The sequence below is a fragment of the Eubalaena glacialis genome, chromosome 2 (genome assembly GCF_028564815.1).
Source record: "Eubalaena glacialis isolate mEubGla1 chromosome 2, mEubGla1.1.hap2.+ XY, whole genome shotgun sequence".
Taxonomy (NCBI): Eukaryota; Metazoa; Chordata; class Mammalia; order Artiodactyla; family Balaenidae; genus Eubalaena; species Eubalaena glacialis.
In genome coordinates this window covers 61,913,004-61,932,346 of record NC_083717.1, presented here as the reverse complement: position 1 = coordinate 61,932,346, position 19,343 = coordinate 61,913,004, and the positions used below count along the sequence as shown (strand labels likewise).

General features: G+C 59.8%; 1 protein-coding gene across 2 annotated transcripts; it reads left to right on the top strand.

Annotated features, from left to right (window-relative positions):
- The first annotated feature begins 3,193 nt into the window (after positions 1 to 3,193).
- Positions 3,194 to 19,106, top strand: C2H15orf39 (chromosome 2 C15orf39 homolog). 2 transcript variants are annotated; one of them, XR_009699520.1, is made up of 4 exons: positions 3,194 to 3,349; positions 6,697 to 9,510; positions 11,490 to 12,384; positions 18,940 to 19,106. XR_009699520.1 is itself a non-coding variant. In XM_061181892.1 (3 exons), the coding sequence occupies exons 2-3, from the start codon at positions 6,747 to 6,749 to the stop codon at positions 11,855 to 11,857; spliced, it is 3,132 nt and encodes a 1,043-aa protein (XP_061037875.1). In that variant the 5' UTR covers positions 3,194 to 3,349; positions 6,697 to 6,746; the 3' UTR covers positions 11,858 to 12,943. The 2 variants fall into 2 exon arrangements, 1 of the variants encoding a protein (XP_061037875.1); XM_061181892.1 differs by lacking the exon at positions 18,940 to 19,106 and having other exon boundaries at positions 11,490 to 12,943.
- The last annotated feature ends 237 nt before the right edge of the window (positions 19,107 to 19,343 follow it).

Sequence of the window (19,343 nt, the reverse complement as noted above, 5' to 3'; positions counted from 1 at the left end):
GGTTAAGGGGTTTGCCTAAGGTGACTCAGCTCAGTAGGTCACACCTCAGTTCACTTGTTTTCCACACCCCTGCCTCATATGTTTGTTGTAAGAATTAAATGAGATCATGTCTATCAAGCAATGGACGGCAGGGCCACGTTCAAGGCGGAGCTCCTTGCCTTCTTGCCTTGCCCACCTACCAGCACTGAGATGTTCCTCTGCTGAGCAGGAGGAGGGAAGGGATGAGGAAATAGAGAGGACAGAGAGGGCCATAACAGCAATCTGGGGGCCTCCCTGAAGGAGGCAATGTCTATAGCCGGGTCTGAAAGGATTGGGGAGAGCATTGCTGTGTGTCTTGGGAAAAGGCACCACACTTCTCTGTTTCTCTGCCTGTAGGGTGGCTACCAGCACCACGTCTCCCTCCCCTGGGGTGAGAAGGAGCTCCTCTGAGGAAGGAAATTTGTAAATAGCAGGGGTGGCCTCATTAGAGAGAATGGCATTGTTATTAATAGCCATGTGTAGGTAACAAGCAGAGGTTCAGGAAGCTGACCTTTTACCTCGCCTTCCCAGGGAGCCAGGAGGAGTAATCAGTGTCTGGGGTGGGGTGGTGGGGGAGAATCTGCCTGTGGAGCCTGTGGAGCCCTGGTGTGTGTGTTGGAGGCGGGGTGGTGAGTGTGAAACATCCTTTCCAGGCTTCTCTATGCCACTGTTCTTTGTTAACACCAGCCAGGAAGCCCACATAAGGACAGACTATTCCCTTCTCTGTTTTTGCTCGCACTGTTCCTTCCAGCCACAATACCATTCCTCCTCTCCAAGACCACAGCCTAATAAACACACGGTGCGGGGGATTCCCAAGGCAGCCACCTTGTACTGATTACCTTCTTTTATCCAACAAAGGCTTGATAGGCACCTCTCCCCACAGGCTCTGCACAGGACCTTGGGATAGAGAAGAAGAGGGCAAGGTCACGCCTTCAGGAGCTCATAGTCAGCTGATACTCTACAAACTTGTTATAGTTTACAAGCAATTTCCCACACTGATTTTGTTCATTCAACACTCACTGCAGTCTGTGAGGCAGGTTTCATGGTTCCTGTTTTGCAGGTAAGGAAACTGAGGCTCAGAAAGTTACAAAGTGGCTCCCAAGTCCCCTGCCCTGTGATATCTCTTTTGTAGTCCAAGGTGTCTAAGTGATGCCTAAAAGGAATGCAGAAGACAATGATTAAGTGAAGATACTTTGTGAAGTGGTCTCTGAATTAAGACAAGACTCAATGGGGCCGCAGAATCTTTTTTTTTAAAAATAAATTTATTTAATTATTTATTTTTTGACTGCGTTGAGTCTTCGTTGCTGCGCGCGGGCTTTCTCTAGTTGCAGCGAGTGGGGGCTACTCTTCGTTGCAGTGCATGGGCATCTCCTTGCAGTGGCTTCTTTTGTTGCAGAGCACGGGCTCTAGGCATGCAGGCTTCAGGAGTTGTGGCACGTGGGCTCAGTAGTCGTGGCTCACGGGCTCTAGAGCACAGGCTCAGTGGTTGTGGCGCATGGGCTTAGTTGCTCTGCGACATGTGGGATCTTCCAGGCCCGGGGCTTGAACCCGTGTCCCCTGCATTGGCAGGTGGATTCTTAACCACTGTGCCACCAGGGAAGTCCTGGGCTGAAGATTCTTAATTGGCCCCCTTGGGGTCTCGCCAGGCTTATCCTGGCCTGGGTGGGCTCCGCTCAGGCTCAGAGAGATTGAAGGGAACACCCAGCCCGCTGAGCATACAACCTGAGAGTTCTGAGACTAGACCCTAAGAGCTGAGAACACTGCCCTCTACCCAGCCCCTAATTACAGGGCAGAGGCGGGGGAATGGGTGTCGTGGAGGGGAGGCCAAGTTGGTGAAGAGCAAGAGTGGGGAAGAACAGCCTGTGAGCTGAGGCTTGGCCATGACTCCTAGTTGTCAGCACAGAGATGCACTTTCCTGATCTCAGCCTGCTGTGTGACTTTGGGAAAGCCCCAACCTTCTCTGAGTCTCTGCTTGCCAGCTCTCTCCGAACTCTATTTCTAAGGACCCTCCAGCTCTCAGTTAAGTGACACCCTCTCTGCTGTCCCCAGGTGACCTTCACTTCCTCTTCCTCCCTGCAGTGCCCAGCCCCTGCTGCTCAGCTCCAGCTGCTCTAGCTGCTTCCTTACTCTTGGAACCTGTGGCCTTACGCTTGCTCTACCCTTTGACTCAGGCAGGCCTGACCTTTGGGATCTGAGCAAGTGGCCTGGGTGGTTTTGCCCCATGAACTTGCTCTGACCTTTGGCATGTTCACCTGTTCCCTCCCTCCACTGCACACACCTGTCCCCAGTCCTTGGGCAGCCCAGGAAATGTGAGGGACCAGTTTTTTCAGAGAAGGTAGCAGCACCAAGGGGCTTCTCATCCAACATCAGATGGCCCAGAGAGGGCAAATAGAGAAAGCCCTTCCACAACTCCAGCCCCTCTCTTGGTAACAGACCATTCCTGGCTGGGGATACTCCACCCCATCCCACCTCCCAGGCTACACGTGCTCAGGCTTGTCTTACTGAGGGAGATTTGTCCTAAAGGTTCAGAGGCCACTTAACAAACCTCCCAGCATCCTCATTCCTGGCTCACTCCAGAGATGGGGAAATCACCCCTTCCTCAGACAGGTATGGTGCCCTAACAGGAGTTGAGATACATTTGTTTGGAATTTGCCCTCACTGGCTGCACCGAGATGAGGGGACAGACTAAGGAGCCCTTCTCCAGCCTCCTAATGCAACTGTACTAGCCCAAGAGAGCCAGATATTTTATTTTATTTATTTTTTTGAGAGCCAGATATTTTAATACAAACTCTTCTAAGCCTTACGACACAACCACTATGATATAATCCCAGTTTTACTAAAATAAGGAAACTAAAGCTCATGAGGTCAAGTGGCAGGCGCAAGGCCGCATAGATAGAAAGTGACAATGAATGAATGATCTAACGGAGTGACTGAATGAAGGCGTGGGATGGGCGCGCCAGGCGATGGTTCTCAGAGTGCGGTGGGTACAGACTGTGCACAGCGCCCGCGGCCCGGTCCCCAGAGGGCTGGCAGAGGCAGGCCCTTCGCACCCCGGGGCTCAGGGGAGCGCAAGCTCCCAGAGGCGCGGCCGGGCTCTGCCCCAACCGCGCGGGCCGCCCCGCCCCCGCTCCGCCCCCAGCCCGCCCCGCCTGGGACCGCAGACGGCGCCCGGCGGCGGCGCGAAAGGCAGCGAGGAGGGTGGCTCCGGGCTCGGTGCTCACCGCGACTTCCCGTGCAGGGCCCGGCCGGACAAGGACCCGCGGCCTCGGTGGCACTGGAGGATGCGGCCGCGGCCCCGGGCAGCAGCAGCGGGAACTTCGGTGCCCTGCAGGTAGGAGCTCGCCCACTCGGCGGGCGCGGAAACTTGGGCCAAGTTTGCGGGCGGCGCGTGGGGAAGGGGCGGGTGGCGCTGCCCCAGGGCGCCCCTGCCGGCCGGCCCGGGGATGGAGCGCGCTGGGCCTGGGCTGAGGTGGCGTGGCTCCTGGCTGCCGCGGACCCCCGGCTGGCGGGCTGCGGGGCAGGGGTCTCGCCGCTGCCCCAACTTTCCCCGGACTTCGAGGCCCCCGGGGCCTGGTAGCTCTCTGGAGCCCCGGCGGGGCCCCGGCGCCCGATCCGGCGTGGGGCTGGCGAAGAGGAGCTCAGGCCGAGCCCTCGGGCCTCCCGCGGGGCCTGGCTCACGTGGACTGCCCGGGCGGAGATGAGGGGGTGGCGGAGGGCTGGCCTGGGGGGCGTCTGGCACTGAGGCGCCGCGGGGCCCTGGACGCGCCCTACTGGGACGGGACGGCCCTGCGGTTTCCTCGCTACGGCTTGACTCACCCTCTGGCCGCAGCCCAGGCTGGCGGGATCGCCCCGAGGCGGTGGCTGCCCGGACTCTGCTGCCGGGCCGCCCCCTGCCCCCGCCCTCCCGCCAGTCTTTGGGTGTCGGTCCGTGGGGCTGGGTGCGCGGGGCCCCGAACGAGGGGAGAACGCAGTTCTGGAGGGGCGTGGGTGCAGATATGGGCCAGGCACGTACTTGCAGGCACGGGTTTGCATGGGTGGCGGCGGCCTGTGTATCGGCCTGCTGGGGTGCACGTGCGCCCCAGCGCCGCAGGGCAGGGCATGGGGACACCCGGAAGCCGCCGGGGTCGGGTGTGGCGGCAGCCCCAAAGCTAGGTCGGCTGAGGGCCCCAGGCACCGGAGTTATGGGCCAGGCAGGTAGGGGAAAGGGGGTGGAGCGGATCCCGCGACCCTTCCCCCACCACGAGAGCCTGGGCTGCCCCTAGATGCGGTTGTAGCGTGGGCAGGGCCCAGAGCCTCAGCTGGGGGAGGTGTGAGAACACGGGAAGGGGAGCCGATTCAGCCCTCTAAGAGAGTCCAAGCGCTGGCCACAGCTGGGCAGGATCGCTCTCTTCTTCCTGGTCTTGCCCAGCGTCCATCCGGAGACCCCTTAGGCGTTGGAAGAGGGAATTGAGCCACGGAGCTGTTTGCTCCCCCTGCTGCTTAGGGCAGGGATGGCACAGCGGTGGTGGGCTCTTCTCCTGGGCGCTGCTTGAGGTTGGTCCTCCCAGCCCAGCCACAACCTCAGCCAGCAAGCAGCTCGGTGGCCCAAAGGGTGATGTGACCCTGCCCCCTGGGGTCCCGCCCTTCTCCGAACAATTGCTTGCCTCTTGCTGCGTGTGTGTGAGGGAAGGAGGCACCTACATTTTGGCTACCGTTTAGAGTGGAGAGGGGCCTCGCTTGAGGGAGTGTGTAAAATACTGGGCTCTCCCCATCTCCTAAGAGCCGGAGGTAATGTTACCCCCATACCCTTCATAGTCCTCTGCTGCCTCCCTGGAGCCCCCATCTCTCCCCCAAAGACTCTTGGGGGTCCCAAGTGGCCTCACCTTTATTGGGCTAAGTCCCGGGGGGGTGTCTCAGGAAGTCTCCAGGGTCAAGGGCACGCAATGGGCAGAGCCTAGGAGAGAAGGGCTCTTGGGGCCGGGGGTGGGTATGGAGAAGGCCCCAAGGAGTGTGTGGGGGAGGTGAGACTAGAGCCAGCACTTATTAACCCAGAGCTCCCCAAGGGCAGGGAGGCTCAGCACTCCCCAAACCATACAACCCCTTCTTGCAAAGTTGCTGTGCAGCAGGCTGGGGGCTTTCCCCCTGGGGTGCAGGGCCCTGTCATAGGGCACGGCTATCGGTATTGTTGCTCTGGTGCTCCTTCCTGTCTTCTCGGAGCATCCACTTCTCCAGGCTGGCCTGAGGTGTTGGATTCTGGCCCGGAGATGAGACAGCTTTCTTTCTGAGTCTTGTCTGGCTTCCTTGGTGCACTTAGGCTGGGATGAGAGTAGGCATTGGCCCCCATATTACCCTTGGCTTTTTCTGTCCCCAAAATGTGCTGGTCTAACTCTGAGCGTGTGGGTGTCGTTGGCCACCAGCCGGAAGGGAGAAGACTGAGAGAGGGGGGGCTGGTCTTGGCTTGGTGATAGAAACTTGTGACATCTGTCCCATGGCCTAATGATAGCAAGATTGAGCTGATTCATCCTTTCTAAGCCACCTGAGGGTTTCAGGGAACAGGGCACTGGGGGAGGTAGAAGCAGGTCAGTGTGGTCCTAGTAGACTGGCCTCAGATGACCCCCTCCTGGGCCATTGGGTGCCTGCTGCCTTGAGGAAAGCCACACTTGACCTCTCTGAGCCTAGGTCCCAATCCTTGCTTGGCCTTGCTTGAGGACCTTAGTCTTTCTCTGGTACTCAGTTTTTCCATCAATACAATGGGAGTCGTTGCCAACTAGCACTTTGTGACCCCTGGAAGCTCCTTCCCTGCATATTCACATCCTCTCGCCTCCCCACCTGCTCCATGGTCCTGTGCTGCCCCCATGTTCTTGGAATAGCTGCAGTTTAGGGGCTGGGATGGGCACAGGTTCTCCTCCCCTACACTTTTGGGAGCTTCCTGTTGGCGCCACAGCACCATCTGCTGGACAGCCTTTGTTCTTCTCCTGGGGGTGGGTCTGGGGTGGGTCTAGGGTGCGGGGTGGGGCTTATACAAAGGGTTGTGCTGGGGCACTGCCCTCTAAAACCAAGCCCAGTATCTGTCCTCCTGGGCCTAGGGACCTGGGTTCCAGGCCTGGCTCTGCTATTTTCGATGAGACTGGCAGGTCAGAAAGTGAGATCTAGAGTATCACAGGAAATCTGAATTTGTAGACAGTGCCTGATTCCACATCTTGGCTGCTGTAGGCATCTAGAGATCACTATGGCATCTTGAAATAAGAGCTTGTAGTGAGAGGTAGGAAGCCTGCCTCTCCTCCCATCTCTTTCATCAGTGACTTTGGGATGAATGGGTCACCTCATCTGTAAATGGGTGGAGGTGTGGGCAGGAGGAGTAGCCAAGTGAAGCGATCCTCAGACTGTGTTCTACAAAGTCTGAAATTGTGGAAGGGGTCTTGGGAGTCATGTGGAGGAAAGCTGAACAGAAGGGGCTCCTGGAGTGGGAGCGGGGGTATGTTAGGGCTGCTGTACAAGAATTCATTAAACAAAGGATTCTGCAGCTTACAAAATAAAGTTGGCTCATGCCTTCATTCATTCATCCATACAGTCTTTATTGAGCATCTACTAAGTGCCAAGTTCTTGGGCATGGCAATGAGCCAATAAGAGCAACAGCCTTCTGTTGCTTGCCTGTAACCTGTTTTTCTGACAGCCCCTGCCTCTCCCTCTCTCTCCCAGGTCAGCAGTTGAGTAGCTGGGGCCCTGGAGGGCTTGAAGCCTTCACAGTGATGGCGGAGAAGCGGCCACTGGGGACCCTGGGGCCTGTGATGTATGGCAAGCTGCCCCGCCTAGAGGCAGACTCTGGGCCCGGGCACAGCCTGCCCCCCTCTGCTGGTAACCAGGACCCCTGCAGCTACAAGGGTGCCTACTTCTCCTGCCCCATGGGGGGTCCTCCGAAGACAGGGTCTGAGCGGTTGGCATCCTGGACCCCATACCCACCCTTGTACCCTACCAGCATGGCAGGACCCCCACTTCGGGCAGACAACCTTCTGACCAGCTGCCTGCTCTACCGCCCACCCACAGAAAGCTCCGAGAAAGTACAGGACTCTGGCCCCGTTGAGCTCCTGCCCTTCGGTCCCCAGGCTCACTCCTACCCAGGCCCACCACTGGCGGCACCCAAACCTGTCTACCGCAACCCTCTGTGTTATGGGCTGTCAACCTGCCTGGGGGAAGGGGCAGCAAAGAGGCCTCTGGATGTTGATTGGACGCTGGTGACTGGATCCCTGTTACCCCCTGCCGACCCATCTTGTTCTCTGCCCCCAGCTCCTGGCAAGGGCCAGTCCCTGGATGGCACCTTCTTGCGTGGGGTGCCAGCTGGGACATCTGGCAAAGACTCCTCGGTGAGCTTCTCCCCGTGCCAGGCATTCTTGGAGAAGTATCGGACCATCCACAGCACGGGCTTCCTGGCCTCCAAGTATGCAGGTCCTTACTCTGGGGACCCCAAGCAGGCATTGTCCGAGGGACCCCCCAGTCCTTGGACCCAGCTGGCCCAACCTCTGGGACCAGCCTGCCAGGATGCAGTGCCCACCCACTATCCGCTGCCCCATCCTGCACAGGCCCTCCCTTGCCCTCCAGCCTGTCGCCACCCAGAGAAGCAGGGCAGCTATGGCTCAATGCTTCCACCGCAGCCTCTGGGAGCCCACAAGGGGACCGGGTACACAGCTGGTGGGCTAAGCAGCCCCTACCTGCGGCAGCAGGCAGCTCAGACACCCTATATGCCCCCAGTGGGGTTGGATACTTATTCCTACCCCTCTGCCCCCCTCCCAGCACCCTCGCCAGGCCTCAAGCTGGAGCCACCTCTTGCCCCACGCTGCCCAGTGGACTTTGCCCCCCAGACGCTGGGCTTTCCTTACGCCCGGGATGACCTCTCTCTCTATGGAGCATCCCCAGGGCTCGGAGGGACGCCACCTTCCCAGAACAGTGTGCAGGCTGTGCCACAGCCCAGTGCCTTCCAGCGGGCGTGCCAGCCTCTGCCTGCCAGCCAGCCATGCTTAGAGCCTGCAAGGCCTGCAGAGAAGCCAGTGCAGGAAGCCGAGGAGAAGATGTGGCTGCCCAGCTGCAGGAGAGAGCAGCTCCAGCCCCAGCTCGATGAGCACCCTGGGGCACCCATCATCATTGGAGATAGTCCAGTTCCACGCACCCCACCAGCTCTCCCGCCCTGTGCCCAGGAGCGCCAGTCTCTTCCGCAGAACGATGGCACACTGCCACCCAGCTCCCCACCCATGCCTATTATCGACAACGTCTTCAGCCTGGCCCCCTACCGTGACTACCTGGACGTGCAGGCACCTGAGGCCACAGATGAGCCAGCCCCCGCCCCAGCCCCCGATGAGAGCCACGACAAAGACTGTAGGGGATCTCTGCCTGGCCGGGAAGCCCCCTCGAGTGTGCACGCCTCACTTAAGGAGGAGGTGGCACTGGACTTGAGTGTGAAGAAGACCGCGGCAGAGGCCCCCCCTACCAAGGTCCCTCATCCCACGGGGCATGCCAAGCCCACCGCAGCTGTGGATGTGCCAGGCGTGGGAAACACAGTCTCCGACGTGCCAGGTGTGGGGGACACAGTCTCAGATCGACAAGTCCTGAAAAAGGTAGTCACAGAGGCACCAGACCTGCCTGGGGTGCCAGTGACCGCAGAGGCCACCCCAAGGACAAACTTCCACAGCTCTGTGGCCTTCATGTTCCGAAAATTCAAGATCCTCCGGCCAGCACCCTTGCCTGCAACTGTGGTTCCAGCTGTGGTCCCAGCTGTGCCCACCTCAGCCCCTGCCCAGCCTGCACCCACCCCCACACCTGTGCCCGCTGGACTACAGATTCTCACCCAGCCCTTGCCCGTGGCCTGCTTCAACCTGGCGCTGCCCAGCCCTCCAGCTGTAGCCATGACCTCCCCCGCCTCGGCCCCTGCTCCGGCTCCATCGCCTGCACCAGCTCCAGCTCCGGCTCCAGCTCCGGCTCCGGCTCCAGTTGCAGGCCCCGCTCCAGCTTCTACTCCCGCCACAGCAGACTCCCCAGAGCAACACTTTGCAGGACTGCATGCGTCCCTGTGTGATGCCATCTCGGGCTCAGTGGCCCACTCCCCGCCGGAAAAGCTGCGCGAGTGGCTTGAGACGTCTGGGCCTTGGGGCCGGGCGGCGTGGCAGGACTGCCAGGGTGTGCAGGGGCTGCTGGGCAAGCTGCTGTCCCAGCTGCAGAGCTTCGTGTGCACGCAGCAGTGCCCCTTCCCCCACGTGGTGCGGGCCGGGGCCATCTTTGTGCCCATCCACCTGGTGAAGGAGCGGCTCTTTCCGCGGCTGCCACCCGCTTCCGTGGACCACGTGCTGCAGGAGCATCGCGTGGAGCTGCGGCCCACCACGCTGTCGGAGGAGCGGGCCCTGCGGGAGCGCGCCCTGCACGGCTGCACGTCGCGCATGCTGAAGCTGCTGGCGCTGCGCCAGCTGCCCGACATCTACCCTGACCTGCTGGGCCTGCAGTGGCGAGACTGTGTACGCCGCCAGCTGGGTGAGCATGGGGCAGCCCCAGTAGCCACCGGAGCTGTGTGAGCGAGTGACAGGTGTGTGGGCTGTGTGAGTGGTCACAGCCAGGGGCTGAGGGATTCCCGGGCTTCTGGAAAGAGCTCGTGCCTGGGGAGGGGGCTGGCCTTCCAGGGTAGGCTCTGTGGACGCCCCCCATTCCTTTTCACCCCCAGCATCAATGAGCGCCTGCACAGCCTCCTTTGTAAGTCTCTGAACATGCCAACTGCTCTGTCCCCAGGAAAACTTGGCCTTCCCTGGCGCAGCACCCTCCCAGGTTCCCCCCTCATCCTCCGTTGTGCCTGTCTGAGGTCATTTCCCCCTGTGTCTGTCCCACCCCGCCTCCCCTCTTCTGAGCTCAAGCCCCAGATACCTGACTGCACGCTGGGCTTCTGCACCTGGGGTCTCTTCAACCCTTAACTCCTCCCAAACCACACTCCTGACCTTTCCCCTGAGCTCACTTCCCACCCCAGTCTTTCCTGTCTCAGCAGCACTGCACTCATCCAGCACCTCATACCCCAAACCTGGGAGGGGTCCCACCCTGGAGGGGTCCCACTCTCCCTCCCTGAACACTTTTAAATGTGTAATTCCCCAGTCCCCCCAGATATTTACACACACAGAAATTGCATGTAAGTCGGAGCATCATTTTGTGGTTTGCTTTTCCCTACCAAATAATCTGTGCACGGTGTTCTCCAATGTGCTGTTTTTGTGTCCGAGAGCATCTTCTGCATCAGTTCAAGTAGCTGGACCTTGCTCTTGGGAGTGGCTGTAGTGCCCCTCGGCGTGTACCATCAGGATCACACTTCTTCAGTCACGGCTTTGGTGATGGTGTCAAGTGGTGTCTGTCGTTGCCTGTCCTACTTCAGGACATCTGGCACTGAGGCCAGAGGCCCGCTGTGTAGTCCCCCTGCCTTACGTCCGCCAGGCCTCTGATTGTGTCTCCACAGAAACTCTTTCTTGTCCCCTCCCCATCCTGGCAGCCTTGCCCTGGGTATTTACCTGGTCCAGACTCGATATTGGGGTGGAGAGGGGGCCTGAGGCAGCGAGATGCTGATGTGGAGTTTGGGGTGTGGGTGATGAGCATTACTGAGCACTTACAAAGTTGGGGCATTTGCCCTAATGGGGTGCAAAGAAAATGCAAGTACAAGAATTCTATTCCTGGGTGAGAAAGAGTGAAGGTGGGTGTCATGCCTCACTCACAAGCTCCCCAGCCAGTCTTCTCTCTATACATTTGGGCTCTCTGGGGCCCAGAGAGGGACAGGTCCGCTGGACAGTGGGTCCCAGGCACATCACAGACCCCTCCTGCTCTGACCAAGCCTACGAGAGTCTGGGGCCCAGCTTCCTACCACTGGCTGCATTTTGGTGCCCCCGTCCCCATTCCCTCCCGTATCCTTATGGGGCCACTCCTCAGTGGTGTCCTTAGACAGTGCTCCCCTGACAGCCTCCCTTCCAAGTAGGTGTGCTCTTGGTCAGGAGCCCCCTCCCATTCCCTCCACCCCTTCCTCCACTCCCTCCCTCCGGGCACTGCTCTCAGGGCAGTCCCTGCCTGGCTCTTGTTCCGGTTCTAGGGGTGATGTGGCAGAAGAATGATGGCACCCTTATATGTGGCAGGGTCCTCTCTCTCTGTGCCTCAGTTTCCCCACCTGTTAGTGAGCCTTTGGATCAGACCAATGGTTTCTGGCCTGTTGAGCCCCTTTCCTCTTGTCCTTGCACCCAAAGGGTTCCTGGGGGGTGCCCCCATTAGATAGAGTGCTGGTATCACCTGGGGAGAAGCACACCCTTTCGGCATGACGGGCATGACAGTCTGGCCAGTGTGCACATGCTGGAAAGGGTCATGATGTCTGTGACCCTGCCAGGGCCGCCCTGACCTGGGACAGTAGAGCCATTGGTCTAGATGGCTTTGGAGGCCTGGAGATGGGACTTGAGGGTGTTGGGGGTCTGCAGCCTGACGGTATGTTCATTTTCCAGGTGACTTTGACACTGAGGCTGGATCTGTGCCCTCCTCAGAGCCCACCGTGGCCAGAGAGGAGCCAGAGAGCCTAGACCTGGCTTGGAAGTTGTCTGCCCCCAAAGCCAAAAAGCCGGGGAGGAAGCCACCAGCCCCTGGCCTGGAGAAAGCAGAGACAACTGCTGGAGGAGGGTCCCGAGGTGCCTCACCCACCCCTGCTGCTGGTGCCAGCTCACCCGGCCCCGCGATGAGGGCGCGCTTCCGCAGCCTGCTCGAATCCGCCTGGCTCAGTGGCCTGGCTCTGCCCACTTGGGGCCACAAGGCCTCAGGACCCGACCGGACCGCGCCCCGCCCGCAGCTGTTGGGCAGCCAGAGCCATCAGCTGTAGCCTTGGTCGCCTCTGCTGTTTGGAGATCTGGGGATCACTCTCTATGCCCTGCTTCTGCCGGTCCAGCTGCTGAGGGCCAGGAGTGGACATGGCCTTGGGGTTTCTCCAGCTCTTACCCTGCCCCCACCCCCCACCCCAGGCTGGGGTGAGAGCCTCTGAACTTTTAACTTGAGGGCCTTTATCAGAAAGGACTACTTCCTGTATTTCTTCCTTAGAGAAAACGTGTGGGCTTTGGAGCCCGACAGACTTGGGCTTGAATCCTGGCTCCTGTTCCTTGCTGTGTAAACGGGCGGGCCACTTCCTCTCTTGTGCCCTCAGTTCCCCATTTGTAAAATAGGACAACACAGCCTACCTCACAGGGTTGTTGTGCGGTGATGCCTGACACACACCCATCACGGTTTGCTCTCTGCTTCCTGCCCAGGACAGGAGCCTAGGTCTCAGCCAGGGCCTGGAATAGGAGGCTGAGGCCCGCAGAACCTTCCTCTAGAAAGTCTTGATGCATCATAGGACTTGGTCATCTTAGAGTGGTACGTTGTCCAGTGTATATGGCTCACACACTTTCTAGAGTCATTTCCCAGAAAAGCCTAGGGCTACATACAGCCCCAGCATTTGGGGTTGGGCCCTAACCCCCGAGTCTGGAGCTCCCTGAGGGAGCCTTCCCCTCCCATCCCCTGCTACAGGGGGTGCAGGGATACAGCCTGGGGCTGGCATCCTTGTCCTGGGCCTGCTGCTTTCACCCCTGGGAGGCCCTGGCCTGTGCTGAATTGACACCAGTGACTTCCCTGAGGCGCCGCCCCAACCTGGTGCATCTTCCCAGGAAAGTTGTGTGTTTGCCGGAAGCCAAGCAGCTGCAGGGACTCAGGGACTAAAAAAGGGACAGGCTGAGTGACAGCTCAGTCCTGGGAGGTCTCCGAAGATGTCGACTAAGGACCTTGGCCCTCCCCAAGCCAGGGCCCCATCAGCCAGGCCTGCTGTGGGTTACCTTCTTGCAGAGTGCTGAACTGAGCCAGAGGCTGGCAAGCCGGGCCCTTGGCCTAGTTAAGGTCTGTAATAAGGCTGTGGGCCCTGGAGGCAGGCCATTAAACATAAAAGCATTTGGGTTGTGTTTGGACCTGGGGCCTGACTGTGTCTTGGGGGGAGGTCATAGATTTCATATGTCATCGCCAGGTGATGTCATCGCTAGCCCCTCACTCAGAGGCTGCAGCTCTCCCTGCTCCCAGCCCAGAAGATGCTGAGGCCGACAAGCATGCTGTGCCCACTAGCTCCAGCCACATGGGCCCTCACCACATGCCCACGGGGCAGCCGTTTCCCTGCTCAGGCAAAGCCTCTTCCTCCTGAGACCCATGTGGGTCCTGGTGGTTGCTGGTCTGTAGCCCACTGCCCAGTGAGAAATGCTGGTCACCAGACCCTATTGTGTGCCCCTCTGCCAGGACCAAGGATGTGCCTGCCAAGGGCTAGGTAAAACAGAGCTGTCCCCATCTCTCCACTGAGGGGTGGCCCCTCCTACACCTTAGCTGGGCTTAGGTTCCCTCCAGACACCCTCCCTCTGCTGGCATGTATTCCCACATAGGTTTGTTCTCAGGGCTGCTGAGGTTGCTTCCTGGCCGTGGTTTCCCACTCCATCTGGGCAGAGCCAGTCCATGAGGGCTGGCCACACCTACCAGCATCTACCCTAATATTTGTGGGTCTTCACTGAGCTCAGCTACACTATTTGTGTAGACCCATTGCCCCCAGTACTCTATCCACACAGGCCTGAGGAGTCCCCTGGCCTGGGAAGGGGACAGGTCAGGAGATAGGTAACTCCAACACATGTGGTGACTGCAGTGCAGAACCTGGGGGAAGAGTGCCACGGAAGCTCAGGAGGGACCTGGCCTAACCGGGGTGTGAGGAGGTGTCCTTGGGTCCCAGAAGAGGTGCTGCCTGAAGTGGGCCTTGGAGCCAAGTAGGAAGATGTGGGCAAATGAGTGCCAAGTGCTTCCTGAGTCAGGTGAACAGCACGTGCAGGGTCCCAGAGGTGTAGTATTTGGGAAATAATTGTGGCTGGAGTGCAGGAACGAGATGGGAGGAGGCGGGGCCCGGAAACAAAGCTCAAATCCAGCCTGCTCCTAGCACGTCAACTCAGTCTGTCTTGCAACCTGAAGAGCTGGGGTGTGGTTCATGTTTACAGAAAGCTGAAGTGTTGGAGAGTTTGAATCACTCCGGGCTACTAGCGTAGGCAGGGAGAGACAGGATTGCAACGTAGGTGGGGTCACTCTGAACCCCCAGGCCCTGGGCTTCTGCAGCCTGCCAGCCTCACCCACCCGGCTACCAGGGCCTTGCTGGATTTGGCTCTGATTCTTTCCTTCTTTACTTTTTATTTTCTTTTCCTTCCTTCCTTCTTTCCTCTGCCCTCTTCCCTCCTTTCCTGCCTTCCTTGTACACCTACTGTGTCCCTGTCACGTGCCAGGCATGCATCTTGCGCACAGTTACCTGGCAGGATCTGAGGCCTCGAGATAGGACTCCGCATCGGAGTCTGCCTGGGGCCCTAGAGGACAGTAATGGTGCAGAGGCTGGGTGAGAGCAGTGCAGAGCTGGAGCTGGTGGGGGGAGGTGGCTGCCTCCCTTGGGATAACTGTAACTGTGTCCTGGGAGACCAGTCTGAGGGGAGAGACCTGGCCCTGGCCTGAGGGGTCTGTTAAGGGAGGAGATATGACAGCATCCTAAGGAGCCCAGCCTAAGGTGGTGGGGACGGGAACAGAACTCTGCCCCAAGACTTGTCAGGGAGGCAGTGCTACCACCCCTCAGTTTTTCACAAAGCCTGTTCCATTCTTTGCTGGGGATATTGATGGCTAAGAGCTGAGGGCAAGGAAGGGGGGATGGGGTGTGGAGCTGAGTGTGCTGGGTGCCCCCCAGCCCTCAAGGAAACTGGAGTGGGGCCCACTCTGCTTCGGTTACCTGTGGCTCTTCTGACCCCACCGTTCCCTGTAACCGGCTAAGGCCCCCAGGCAGGGCTTTTCAAACAATCACCTGGGAAATGGTTTTCCGGGCCCCATTGAGAAGGGTCTTGGGCAGAGCCCAGGAACCTGGGTTTTAATTGAAGGTGATGCTGAGTCAGGTGTTCCAGTAACACGGACTACTACCCCCTCTAGGTTACAGATGGGGAAACTGGTACAGGAACTTGCTGATGGTCACGTCAAGTCAGGGCCTGTGTCAACACCTAGAGCCAGTCCTGAGGGTTCTGGGCCAGCGGGGAGGCCAGGAACCTTTGTACCTGGCTCCGCTCCGCCCCCTGTTGGCCTGGCCCAGACCTGCCCTGGCTGGGCTTCTCTCCCCACCCAGGTGGGCTTGCTAGACATCACGTGCACCTCTTGCCCTAAGTTAATAAAAGGAGGAGGGCGCTCAGGTGAGCCTCCAGCGTGAGTGAGGCCCTGCCCCCTGGCTGCCCCACCTGGCTCCCCAGCCCAGTACAAAAGGCTGAGGGGCCCAACCAGCTAGTTTTGCTGCCAGGAGTTAAGCTTGCAAGGAGGTGAGTGAGGGCGAAGCTGTCTCGAGCGGGTGTCGTGGGGAGGAGGAGAGCGAGGCTATGCAGGGGTCGAGGGGTACGAGGATCCCCCCCTCCCCTCGGTAACCTCCACGGCTTCCTCCCTGGCTTGTCGTCACTGAGGGGGTTGGAGTGACCGGGCTGCTCTCCCTCAGCCCCTTGCAGGGGAAATGGAGTAGGGCCCAACTCCCACCTGACTGAGTGTGCCTCTTCTGACCCCCCAGCCCCCTCTGGAAGTGGGAGTGGTGCCTCCAGCCCTGCCTGCTGCCCCTTAGGCCCGGCCCCAGCTGAGGAAGCCTGGGGAGGGCGTGGGTGTGAGGAAGGCCGCAGGGGCGCTCGGGCCGGTGAGCGCTGGGCTCTGCTCTGGCTGTTGTCCTCTGTGCTCTCAGGACCTCTTCTCGGGCAGCTCCCCCAGCCCCCGGCCCAGGGGGTGCCGCAGCCCAGTCTAATGCAGCCCTTCCAGGCCCCAGGGCAGGGGAGGTGCTGCAGAGCCCCTCCTCTCGCTCCCCTGGCTGGACTGAGGTTGGCAGGCAGATGGGGGGGCTCCTTGGGTACACTGCTGCCTCCGTGGGGACCCCAACTCTGGGCGTCCTAGATGCTGCCCACCCAGAGGCTCGTACGTCCGTTGATGGAGCTATCCACCCCATCTGACACCCCCTCCACCCCTCCCCAGCCTCAGCCTGAACTGGTCACTCTGCCACCTGCACCGCTGCCTCTGTCCTCTAGGGACCCCACCCCCAGGCCCCTGTGCCTTCTCAGGGCAGCGAGAACCTGGGCTCCTGGGAGTGATGTGCTGAGCCCCTGTGCTCCTTGGAAGGACCTCAAGAGGCCTCTCCAATGATTACTAGGCCTGGCGGGGGGATCCCTTGCTCCTTTCTCCACCAGCCACCAGATAAAACCATCTACAAGCCCCTCTCCTTCTCAGGTGGGGGTGGTGAGCCCGGGGCAGTCTTCTCTCCTCCCCATAGTTCACAGCCTGCGATTCCAACCATGGCGGCTGTTTGTCCTCAGACCCTACCAACCTCCCTTCCCCAAGCCCCGCTGTCAGAGGGACTGGGGCTTTGGCTTGGGGCCTCACGGCAGAGAAGCTAGGGGCTTCCGCCAGCCTCTTGCCTGCTGAGGCCTTGGACCTTCCTTCTGAAGTGTCCTCCGTGAGGCCTGGGCTCCCATCCACTGTGAGTGGGCAAGAGACCCTGCTCGGGGAGGCCTGGGTGCCCCGGCAGACCTGGGCCCTGCCTGCCTTTCCGCAAAGCTTGACGTCTCCTCAGTGTGAGAGAGCCAGGGTAGCCCTGACCAGCCTTCCCTGCCACCCCTCAGCTTGCCACCTGTTGGTCCTGAGGACACACGGATGCCAGCTTCCAGGGGCATCTTCCCCAGCCCTGTCCACCACCACCCTGGTGAAGCCAAGCCTAGCAGGTGGCACGAGTCCCAGCCACTAAACCAGGTCCCCACCAGATCTGCCTGGTGCTTCCCCAACACTGCCTTCCAGCCCAGTGTGCATCCCAGGCCCCCAGCTTCTGGTACCCTAGCCCTTGCCAGTTGTCCAGCTTGGAGCCTCTCCGGACCTGGCGCTGCTCCATCTGGAGGTAGCTCAGACCCATCTCCTGGTCATGGGCACCTCTGGCCCCAGCCCCTGGCATCCCGGGCTCTTCCAGCGTTCCTCAGGACTGGTGGGGATGTTGCCGACTGGGTCCTTGGCCTCCTTAATCAGTAAAAATTGATCAGAGGCCAGAAAAGAAATTCAGGCAAGGCTTTATTCGGGCCCCTGCTGCAGCAGGGGGGAGCGAGTACAAGTGACAAGTAACAGGTTCCATTGCTTGCTCGCTAGCTGAGGTGGGGCAAGCCAGATCCTTATGTGGGTTGTGGGTAGGGGTATGTCCAGCGGTCGGGCCGGAGGGGTGGCTTAGGTGTTTTCCCCACCCCTTAGGTGGTGGTGTGTGCAGGGGGCACGCTGAGTACCCTGCTTTTGCTCCCCACCCCCCTGCTTTTGCTCCTGGCTCTTCAGCAGTGGCACTTGGGCTTTTTGGTCTCTTTGTATCTCGTTGTCCAGAATTTGCCCCAACTGCGCATGCATGCAGTTATTTTTAGTCCCTTATATTGATACTTCCTTTGTATTTTCTTGCTGGAGGAGGCTTGTGTCCAGGTGCAAGCCTGTCTCAGGGAGACCTCGCCCTGCTCAGCTGATGCCACGTTCTGTATGCCAGGCTTGCTTTCCATGTGGCACCAGCAGGTAGCCCCTTTCTCTTGTGGCCCCAAGGCCCACCTCCCTGATATGGGCCCTAAACCTCCAGCTGGGCCCACCCTGCAGAGGAGGTGCCTGAGGTTTCTGCAGTACTTCCTCTCGTGCTGGTCTTCCTCCCAGGGACCCTTCTGGAGCCTGGTGCCACCGACTTCAGTGGGGCAGAGCCCAGTGCCCCTTCTCCCTTACCCATTGGCTCTGTGGCCACCAAGGCCTCTGACTGCTGGGGGACCCACACCAGGGCCCCAGACCCACGGCCTCCTTCTTTTTGACTGCTGGCCCACCCAGAGCCTGGACATCTGAGCCTCTGGGCAGAGAGGTGTAATGACCCCCAGGACGTTCCTCTCAAGCAGAGAGCCTACTTGGCACCAGGCCCTGGCTCTCTGGGCTGAACTGGGCAGCGGGAGTGTCTCTGAGGACATCTGGGCGGAGGTGCTCAGTCCTGAGGAACCAGCACTCACAGCTTCTGCTGTGTTCCCATCCAGTATCCATCGGGGAGACCCAGCTCTCCTCCCACCTTGGCTGCTGGGACCCCCAACTCGACTCACTCAGGGGCCTGGAGACCACCACGGGAAGCCACAACCAGCTTGGAGGAGTGCCTGGTGTTTCTGCACCCCTTTTTATGGTGCCCACTTGGGCGGGAGGGGTGGGGACTTTGGGGGGACTACAGGTCCCCTCTGGTCAGCTTATGAGTCTGACCGGAGGATGGGACTGCCCCTGTCACAGAGGTAGGTCTGAGTGGTCCAGGCCCAGTCCTTCCCTCAAGCAGAGCCCCTCTGTCTTTCCAGCTGGCCAGCAGGTCCCAAACCCCAATAATGGCTGGGTGGCCTATGTCCCATCCCACTCTGTCTCTTGCCCCTGAGGGGAGTCTGGCTCCAGTCCTGGCCTGGCACTTGGATACCTTTGAGTTGGAGGCCACAGCTGGCAGGTTGTTCCAGCACAGCCTGCCCGTGCCCAAGGCAGGTACCATGTCGGAAGCCCCAGGCCTGGCCGCCAAGGCTCCCATGCTCCTCTCCACTTCTGTCTCATGCACGTCACCTATGCACTGCCCCTCCCTTACCCCCGGCTCAGCCTGGAAATCATACTGGCAGTAAGAATAGTGCCACCCAAGTTACGGCTGAGCCTGCTTAGAGGGTGGCTGGAAAAGGGCCTGAGGCAGAATGTCTGGGAGTTCCTCTCTGCTTATCTTCCTTTCTCCTAGGCCCACAAAGAAGGCAGTTTTCTCCGTATCTCCTACCCTGCCCCAAGCACACACAGTGCTGCCCCTGGCCTCTCCCTCCCTAGAATGTACCCATGTGGGACTGACGCTTTGTTTTGTCCTAGGTTCCATGTGAGAGGCAATTATCCCTCCTTTCCTCAGCAAAGGGGGCCAACTGAGGCAGCGAGGTGGACGGTTCCCCCACGGCCCGAGCTCTTAATGGTGGAGTCGATCCCAGCCCTTCCCAGGTGGTCATGCCCGATGGAGTCCACGCTTAGAGGCTTCCCTCTCCTCGGTTCAGGTGCTGGCTGTCCTCCATGCCTGCTTCCTAAAATCCAGTCTGTTTCTAGTAAGTCTTCTCGGCTCCATGGTGTTGCGTGGGCTGCTAAGCCTAGGGGCCCTGCCCGCCTCTCAGGCCCCTTCCAGGCTGGGGAGGGGCCCCGGCCTCCAGTGCGCTAGCGCGCCAGCTGAGTCCTCACCACACTGGCTCCCTGCAGCCAGAGGTCAGTGTGGGTGCAGAGCCAGGTGG

Bases quoted from the DNA above. Each gene is read 5' to 3' on its own strand.
- C2H15orf39 (XM_061181892.1), top strand. From the start codon at position 6,747: ATGGCGGAGAAGCGGCCACTGGGGACCCTGGGGCCTGTGATGTATGGC. The intron at 9,511-11,489 runs GTGAGCATGGGG...TTCATTTTCCAG, and splicing joins CTGTGTACGCCGCCAGCTGG to GTGACTTTGACACTGAGGCT.